The following is a 9,865-nucleotide window of genomic DNA, read 5'->3' on the forward strand; positions in this document are numbered from 1 at the left end:
TTTAGTAATTATTTTATGCTTTTTTGTTTAGCTTACACATGCTGTATCAGTTGGTTATGCTAGACATCTTGTAGGCTGGTTATTTGCTGTCTGGCCTAAATCCATTGATATCTATCCAATGTTAGGTGATATTGATCCTCATCAAATTGTGGGGCTGTTGGATCTTATACAGAGCAATGAAAGTAAAGAACATTTTCAAAAGGTATGAACTCAAATAACTCTTACATTTAAATAGTTTTTCTTTATTTGCCAATGTTTCTTACAAGAGTATAAAATCCAAAATAAGCTTTTACATATCTAATTTTGATATTTTTATACCCTTTGATTTGAGACTTTTGATTAGACATCAAAATATTTAAAATTAATTTTGCATTTGTTTGATTTTTTGTATTTGTTTTTTACAAAGAGAAAACAGAATTAAGAAGTTTAAGGGTTTAAAATCAAAATATTATGCTTAACTATTCACTTTGATGGCCTGTTATGATGTTGTTAAGGTGAATAATTTAAAGTATAGAAAAAATATTACTTAATTAGTGTTGGATGTCATGTTTGGTGTTTGATTTTAGATTGCTAATCTTTTTTTAGTTAACTAAAGGTTCATGCATGTAAATGAAATTAGAATTACTCTTTTTCAAGCTTGGTTTCTAAAAGTTGTAATAATGCCAACGTAATGGAAACATTTTCTTGCATAAGTTACACAACTTAACAACAAAATTTATGTTGCAAAACAAAGATTGCAGATGATTTTTAAATTCAGACATTCATAGTTTAAGTTCAGTTAAGTTCATTCATAGCTCAAGTTCAGACATTCATAGTTCAAGTTCAGACATTCATAGTTCAAATTCTGACATTCATAATTTAAGTTCAGACATTCATAATTCAAGTTCAGACATTCATAATTCAAGTTCAAAAGAATCAAATCAATTTAAGCAATACTTGTTGTATAACAAAATGGAACATTATACAATGTGCTATACAACATTTCTATAACTTTTGGAAACCAAACTTTTATCTAATCTTTTTTTATTTAATTTTTGTTTTAGTTTTTGAATAATAATGGAAAAACTACTTACACCTTTTTATTCACAGTTTAAGAGAGATCATAACTGCATAAAAATTTAAGAGTGTGAGAGTATATTTAAGTTTAAGAGAGATCATAACTGCATAAAAATTTAAGAGTGTGAGAGTATATTTAAGTTTAAGAGAGATCATAACTGCATAAAAATTTAAGAGTGTGAGAGTATATTTAAACATAACTGGCATTATTTTTAAAGATCTCTTTGATTGTGATCTTTGTTTTTTAGGGTTATTAGATATAATTTTTAATTATATTATATTCTTTTTATAATATAATTTGTACTATATAATAAAAAATTTATATTATATAGTTAAAAGAAGTATAATAGTTATATGATGTATAATATATTTTTAAAATATCAATTTATAATTTTAGGTTGTATTCAATTTCATTCAATGTTGCAGCAAGCCTCTTGCCTTGCCAGCTGTTCAGTGTATGGGAGAAGTTCAATTACCAAGTATCACAGTGGAATCAGAACATAAATATAAAAATAATGCAAAAATAGAGGTTGACCAGTTAATCATACCTTGTATAGCATCTTATACTAGAGGCATAACTTTATAGTCTTTGCATAAAACGTTCCATATTTATAATTCTTTAAATCAAATAAAAATTTGATATAATAATAAAAAGTTGAAACAATTGCCATAGATTTTTTATTGTCATGAATTCTATTAAGCTTCAATTGAATTGGCATAAAAGGTTAAAAGGTGGTGGAAGCAAAGTAAATCAGAATTAATTTTTGGTAAATTGTGTTTAAACTTGTTTCTAATATAAATTCAATTTTATTGACATAAAAAAAACTTTTAATTTCTATAATATTAAAAAATTAAAAAAAAAAAAAAACATGTTTATAAATAAGATTAAAAAAAAAGATGGAAATAAGATTTGCATAAAAATGCAACTCAATTGAGGAGAAAAAAGTTAGTTTTAAAAAAAATCTTTATAATCATATTTTTGTAAAAAAAAAAAAAAAACTTTGTGAGAACTTTAAAATAAAAGTATAATTGATTTGGAAATTTTTATTGTTGTATTTGATTTTCTGTCTAAAAAATAAAATTATGCCTCTGCTTATAACTTTTAGGATACCTAAAAAAAAGGTACATCTAAACATAACAGTGCTTATAATTAACTTTTGCTTAACTAGTAATCTTTGAAATACACATCTAATTAAAATACCAATGAAGTACGTATTTATTTCTAATACCCAATATACTACTTTCAATTATTTATTAATTATTTTCTTTATCTGTAAATTTTTATTTTGTTTGAAAAAAATTGTTTTTTTTAAGGACAAAGTTTGTATTCCTGGAGCATCAAGTCTTTTTGTGCGGTTTGATGAGAGGTTTTTATTTTATTTAAAGATTTCTTGTTTTAATTTGCAAAAATAAGAGTTTATAAAAAAAAAAATTTATTATTAAATATTAAACATATTTATTGTTGTTATTTTATATATTGTTGCCATCAATAACATAGTCACCATTTTTTTTTTTTTTTCTTTTCTATTAGTTTTTTATTTCTCTAATAAACTGTGCATAATTATTTAATTTTTTTTATAGATGCTCTACAGAATACAATTGTGATGAACTAATTTTATCTACATCACCAAATTTACAGCAGAACAGAAGAGTTTTTAGTGGCTCTGGCGATTGGCAGGATTTTGAAATGCCAGGTTGATTTTTTTATGCTTTGTAACAATCAACTCCTTGACAGAAATTAGGAAATATTTTACACAACTTTACAGAATTAGAATTGGAATTTTATTACAGAACTTGACAAAAACATGTTCAAAATGGCATTACATACACCCTTTAGTAACCCTGACAGAATTTACAGACTTTTTAACAAATGAGATAAAGACTTCATTAGTTCTAATTTTTAATTAAAAAATATAAATTTTAATGCTTTTTTATTTAGCTCATAAATTTGAGTTTGTTTTATTTTTTATAGTCTTTTTTTATATTATATTTTTTATAGTTATTTTTTATATGTATATGAATCCAAGAGTATGTATTTTAGGAGATACTATATATTACCAATTCACTTCTGATTCAAGTAATAATGACTGGGGATGGAAATTTGTGGTTACAGGAGGACAGTTAGGAAGGCAATTATATATTAATTTTTTTTGATTGGTTAATTGGTTTTTTTTTTTTTAAAGTATGCATATTTGCTTCTTTTTTTTTAATTATTCATTCTGAAAAAAATTTTATGCATGATTTGTTTTCTTAAATATTCTTTCTTTTTAGATTTGAGACTGGTTGTACGATTCTAAGTGCACTTCTCTCTCAAGACCATCATGTAGCAAGGTAAAGTAGTATTGCGATATTTATAAATTAATGTTGTTAAGAAAGTTTGATTTGTAAGGAGTTTACAATTGTATTGAATGTAATTCTATTATATAACAAAAATGGTTGACTTTTTATTGAGGTTAAAAATTTATATATGAATTGTTAGGAAATAAACCTTAAATGGTAAAAAATATCAGACTGTAGGTTTAGGTAAAGTGTCATTGTATACCTGTATAAGACTTAATAACCAGTGTAAGACTTGATATAGAACCTTGGTACCTCTGAGATTACTATAAATGAACCACGTTTTAGTACGTGATGTCAAAAGCAATGTCATTTGAATTCTTGTTACAATCTAAATCTTTCACTTGTTACTGTTAATAAATTGTTAGTATAATAAAAATAATTTCTTCAGTAACTTATTGGTTTCAATATTAGAATCAATTGAGAGTTTAAAACGTGAAGATGGTTCAAATTTGTGCTGATTATTGGCCTCTATTTCATCTGTTATTTAATAATATATAAGTATTAAAAAACTTGTTTTTAAGGATGCAAAATAAATTGCAAGTAAACTTTTTAATATACTTACAAAAATAATTTTATTTAAAAAATCAAGAAAAAAATTTTTAAACTGAAATGCTATTTATTACAATTAAAATCTTTTAAATAAAAATGCAAGTGATATAGCTATATTACTATAAATATAACTATATTTCCATTTCTTACAAAGTAGCAAATTTTTGAAGACTCATAGATCTACATATATATATATCATATACCTAGATCATAGTGACCTTCGTATGTAAATACATAATCTTACATATAGGATAAGTATATATAGGGTAAGGGCATAATTTTCTTCCTTTGTATTACTATAACAGAATTGGTTTTGATGTAAAACAAGAATAAATCATCATTATTGGAGTGCTTGCTTTATAAGCAAGAAGTTCTGAATTAGTTACCACATTTCTACTAATGCTGCACTCAACTTTCTCTGCAAAGCAGACTTATTCATTAAGCCTCATGTTATGGAATTGAAAGATAGAGGAAAAATTGTACAACAGTTTTGAAAAAATATATATTTTGTCCCTTTTTTTTTAGTGGTTTCTAAGGCCTTGGGGAGTTTTTGATTAGTTTAGTAAAAAAAAAATTAATTTTCACTGAACTAAACTTTAATTTAGCTCAGTGTAAAATTTATTTTTCATTAAAACCAATAAACAATAGTTTCTGTCTAACCTTTAAACTTTATTTTTGTATTTTTCTCTCTAAGATGTGTTTTAATGCACTATTTAGCAGGGTCAATTGTTGTTGTTGGAGATAGCAGGGTTTTTTTTTAATGTATTTAAATACGAGCACTAATTGCATTTTTTTTTTATTTTATCAACTGGTTTAATTGTCTTGCATATGTTTTTGTTTTGTACTGAAAAATTCACTTTCAGTTGAATCACTACTTGATAACTTGTTGTTTGAATCACTACTTGGCAACTTGTTGTTTGAATCAGTACTTGGTAACTTGTTGTTTTAACTACTACTTGGTAACTTGTTGATAACTTATTTTCCTCATACAAGTATGAGGAAAATAAGTTATCCTTTACTATCACTTACTTTACCTGTCTGAAAATAAATTTAATGAATATAATTTTTTTGTTTACCATAAAATTTTGTTCCATACTAATAGCTATTGCATAAATACCCTGCCTTCCAAAATTTGTGATTTTAGAATTAGGATTATTGATCTTGAGGCTTCAAAAGAGTAGTTATAGAGTTGTCGATGTAGCAATCTTAATGCGGTAGTGGTGTAGTGGTAGAGCGCTCGCTTCATAACCAAGAGGTTCCGAGTTCAATTCTTGCCACGTCCCTGGTAGTACCGCGCTCAACTTGTTTCTCCATGCAGTGGCCTTGTTCATCATGGATCGTGTTTCGGAGTTAGAGAGTTAAGAGAGGGTTATAACCACAAGTAGCCTACTCATCTGTAGTGGCCTTGTCGGCCTTGGGGAGGTGAATTATAAAGATAAAAAAAATAAAATTTTAAATTTTATACTTTTTTAACTTATTTTTGTTGCAAAATATTTTTTTATCAAATTTATTTTTTTACAAAGTATCGAATTGAAATACAAATATATAACAGAAATGATAGACTGACTGTTGCTTGATAACTAAAAATAATAGAAATAATAACTATAAATTTTGTGATTACTCAGATGATATCCTGTTACATGATAACTAGGCAATAAAATGGTTACAGAAATGATAACCTGTTGAATGATAGATAACAATGTTGTGATTGCAGAAACAATAGCTTGTTGATTGATAACTAGCAATAATAAGATAACATAATTGATAACCTGTTGCATGATAGCTAACAATATTGATCATAAAAGTATTAACCTGCTGCATGATAAGTTTATTATTATTATGTTCTTTTGAACATAATAATAATAAACTTATTATGAAATTAACCACAATGCTTTAATTTCAAACTTTACATGAAGTATATTTTAATGACAAAAAAAATTTTTGAAGTTCTCTTTTTTCACTTCTTCTTAGAAAGCTGCCATTAAAACATTTATGGACATGGTTAATTGTTGTGGCTTGCAATCAGGTTGGTCAACAAAGACTAATGGCAACTGGACTTTTATTGCGAATACTACAAATTTGCGCTGGGTAAACACGATTGTTTTTCTTTAAGTGTTGCTTTTTGACTTTTTTTATCCGAATATTAGTCTTTTTTTAGTTCATTTTTAAAAAAATATTATGTCAATAAAAATAAATTTATGTTAGGGATGAGTATTTGTTTGGTCCTGATATTGAACCCACTTTACCAAAAAATAGACCTGATTTATCTTTGCTTCGACCACTTTGGACCTTGTATACTAATTCAATTGAAGGAGACTCAGGTAAGGAAGTTAGGATATAATTTATTTTTTTTTATAGTAAAATACTTTGCTTTCTTTCACTAATCTTACTCTGTTTGTTTTTTTAACTTATTGCTGTGGTTTTCTTTCAGGCACTAGTTTAACTTTAATATCTCCTGTTATACGTGGTTTATCTGAACTTTTTCTAGTGGTAGAAAATGTTGCCCAGGTAATAGATTTATTTTTTCCAGATATATATTAGTTAAATAGTTAAGGGCTTTTAGCTTAAACTTAATTTTTTAAGCTTAAATTTAATTTTTTAAGCTAAACGTGAAAATTTTTTATTAAGCAATCATATCACTTTACTTTAAATAGGATTGGGGAGAAGCAGATTGTCTGGTGGCTGGATTAGCTTCCGACGAAAAGCTTACAAAATGCTTTTCAAAGGTACGAAATAATTTTCATACAATGAAATTAAATTTTTGAAAACTATTTAAACTTTTTTTTTCTTCAATGCTGTCAATTGCTTGTAGTTGTCTATTTATACTATAAATTGTGTCATTTAATGAAGCTGTATGTCATTTAGGCAGTCCGAGTTATTGCAGCAATTGGATTGGCTATTGATCTACCCAACAAAGCATTTGATATGATACAAAATGCTCGTAATGTTCCGCTTCCATCTACGACGGGGCTAATAAATGTATGCATGTTCTAATTAATTTGCAAATTTATGCATGATTTAATAACTAGTTTATGCATGATTTAATAACTAAATTATGCATGATTTAATAACAATGCAAGTCATGTTTAGTTATTAAATTATTTCCACAGGACAGACACAATATTTAAAAAAAGTAACTTTTATTGAGAAAATTTATAAAACAAGAAAAAAGTTTCTCATTTTGTTTTTACACATAAATATTTGTTTTGTTCGAAATTAGCTTATATGCAAATTTGGATTGTTTCAATTTGGTTTAAAATTTAAATTTGTATCATTCGAAACTAGTTTGTACTTGAGTTTTCCTCGAACATCAGTTTTTTGGAATTCGCTTCCTTCATCTTGTTTTCCTAATTCATATAATTTGCAACCTTTTAAGTCGTCTGTCAATCGTTATCATGCTCTATTAACTTCATCTTTTTTCTTCCATTAACTTCCGACTCTAATAGTGGTTTAAATTTGTATCGTTCGAAACTAGTTTGTACTTGAGTTTTCTTCGAACATCAGTTCTTTGGAATTCGCTTCCTTCATCTTGCTTTCCTAATTCATATAATTTGCAACCTTTTAAGTCGTCTGTCAATCATTATCATGCTCTATTAACTTCATCTTTTTTCTTCCATTAACTTCCGACTCTAATAGTGGTTGCTTGCTGCCTTGTTGGAAGCGAAGATGTTAAGCCTTTGTTGCAGCCTTGTTGGAAGTGATGTCAAAAAAAAGTTTAAGTTAAAAATATTAGATATTTGAACATTTTCAAGATATTTAAAATATTTCAAATAGTATAAATGTAAAAACCACCTAAAAATAAAAAATTTGTCTTATTGAGAATCACTCAGGTTAAAGAAATATATTTATGATCATATTTTTGAAATGAATTTTGGAATAATTTATTTTTCTTACAAATATCTTAGTACCTGCATACATTCAAATTTTCAAACTGAGTTTCAAAAAGACTTAATAACCTTTATTTACATTTTTCTTTGTTTATCTAACAATTTTTTTTTTTTTTTTGCGTTCTTATTAAATCGATTTATCTTATTTTTAGGACCACCAAGAAATTTCTTTTAACAAGAGGTAATCATAAAAATCAAAATTTATTCTCCACATTATATTTTACATCTTCTTTAACATTTTTTTAAGTATATAATATATGATTTATACAGATCTACAATTTCATTGCGAATCACTGGTAGTGATGCATCGAGTGATCCAGAAGATTGTTTGTTAACCGATTATTCAGATGAAGGAGATGTTGTTGATAATGATGACAACGATGACGATGAAGATAGCGATGACGGTGATGACATGAGTTCAGATTTATCGGAACCAGAGCCTCCCCCCTTTTAACATATTTTTCATTTGGTTTTAATCTTTTACTTTGTTCCTCTGCCATCAAATTTCTGCTAAAATAAAACTGCAGTTATATATTTTTATAATATTATTTTATTTTTTCGTTATATAATTTTTGTATAAATATTTTATACAGTTCTCTGGTCCTTTAATTTCACTGTTTGAACATTTACAAATAGAGGTTATTTGTTGTTTTACATATTTATAACTTGAATCACTATCTTAGATATGTTTCTTGTAATAGTTTTAACAAAAACTTTGTAAACTATTCCTTTGAACGATAGATTTTACAGAGTTTTTGTTTATTTAGCAGATTTTTTATATATATATTTACCAGATATCGTATTAAATAGTTGTTTCATACGAGTGTAAAAAAAAAAAAAAATGCAGTGCTTTTACTAGTAATATAATTATAGATAAAAATATATCCCGTGAAAAAAATAAAATTCGTGAATCAAATGATTTGACGATTTTTGAATATTTTCAATATTACGTGTTTCTTAAGGTTCATTTTCAAAAATTTTTGAATAAAACGTTATCAATAAAATTATTTCGAATTCAATAAAAATATTCAATAAAAACTTATCGAATTACCAAATAAGTTTTGAAATTTTTGATTTAAATTGGTTTTCGAAAAGTTGAATTAATTTTTAAAAAAAATTCCCTTTTTAATGTTCTTAATAATTTCAAAATTTATTTCACTACTACTGCACACCTACTAGACTTCGTGTACAAAAAAGTGTTTTATTGTATCGTTCAGTTGAGATCCAATAATATCTACGTTGATTTGTTGTCCAAAAGACAAATAGATAAATTCAATTTGTTTTAATGTAGACATTTTGATGTGTTGAATTAATAAATAGTGTACATAATTTTTCCTGTTTCGATAGGTTAAAAAAGATTTCAATGCACTCCTTCTAATTCTGTCTAGTTGCATGATCGCGCCATTGTTTCTGCAAAGTTCCAGACCCTTACTTTATGTAGATGCTACTGAGGTTCGAACAACTGAGTGATAGATTTTGGATGAGAAAGTCAGTTTCCATATTGAATAAGAGTTTAAATTGCTGCCGTAAAATTTGATATTTTTTCCGTAATTTTTATCCGATCAATTGAGACAAAAGAAAAGTGTTCTTTATCCCGTGTAAAACCCAAGTGTTTAAGCCCGCTCTGTAAACTTATTTGATACCCAAAAAAGGAAAATGTGCATTTTCTTACGTGTAAGGAGGAATATAAAAAGTTATATATATTTACATTTAAAAGTAAATCATTTTAAAAAAATAAACATTCTTTGAAAACATTTTTTTTTAGCTAAACTAAATCTTGCCATCAATATTGATTTTGAAGAGTGTAGTTAAAAGGGGGGTGGAGCGAGAGATTTTAAGAATTGCTTTATCCTGTTTTTTAGATTTTAGAATATTAATAACACAAAAAAACATTTAGATGCAGCTATGCAGAATTTAATAATGTAATAAATACTTCAACGAAAATTTCAAAATTTCTAACGTTGAAAAATGTTTGATTAAAATTTTAACAATTTCGAAAGTTAATTCTCGAGACAGAACCTTATAGTTTTGAC

General features: G+C 26.2%; 1 protein-coding gene across 1 annotated transcript in view; it reads left to right on the forward strand.

Annotated features, from left to right (window-relative positions):
* LOC100206316 (zinc finger ZZ-type and EF-hand domain-containing protein 1) overlaps positions 1–8,687 on the forward strand; it is a 114,892-nt gene extending 106,205 nt beyond the window's left edge. Inside the window, exons 68-80 of the mRNA XM_065803871.1 lie at positions 32–202; positions 1,454–1,585; positions 2,371–2,423; positions 2,638–2,750; positions 3,098–3,185; positions 3,328–3,387; positions 5,917–6,033; positions 6,151–6,266; positions 6,377–6,453; positions 6,600–6,671; positions 6,811–6,924; positions 7,985–8,013; positions 8,103–8,687. Coding sequence (XP_065659943.1) covers positions 32–202; positions 1,454–1,585; positions 2,371–2,423; positions 2,638–2,750; positions 3,098–3,185; positions 3,328–3,387; positions 5,917–6,033; positions 6,151–6,266; positions 6,377–6,453; positions 6,600–6,671; positions 6,811–6,924; positions 7,985–8,013; positions 8,103–8,286 — 1,326 coding nt within the window. The 3' untranslated portion in view covers positions 8,287–8,687. The remainder of the gene's footprint in view (positions 1–31; positions 203–1,453; positions 1,586–2,370; positions 2,424–2,637; positions 2,751–3,097; positions 3,186–3,327; positions 3,388–5,916; positions 6,034–6,150; positions 6,267–6,376; positions 6,454–6,599; positions 6,672–6,810; positions 6,925–7,984; positions 8,014–8,102) is intronic.
* Positions 8,688–9,865: the final 1,178 nt, after the last annotated feature.

This window comes from Hydra vulgaris, chromosome 08, assembly GCF_038396675.1.
Source record: "Hydra vulgaris chromosome 08, alternate assembly HydraT2T_AEP".
In the NCBI taxonomy this organism is placed as follows: Eukaryota; Metazoa; Cnidaria; class Hydrozoa; order Anthoathecata; family Hydridae; genus Hydra; species Hydra vulgaris.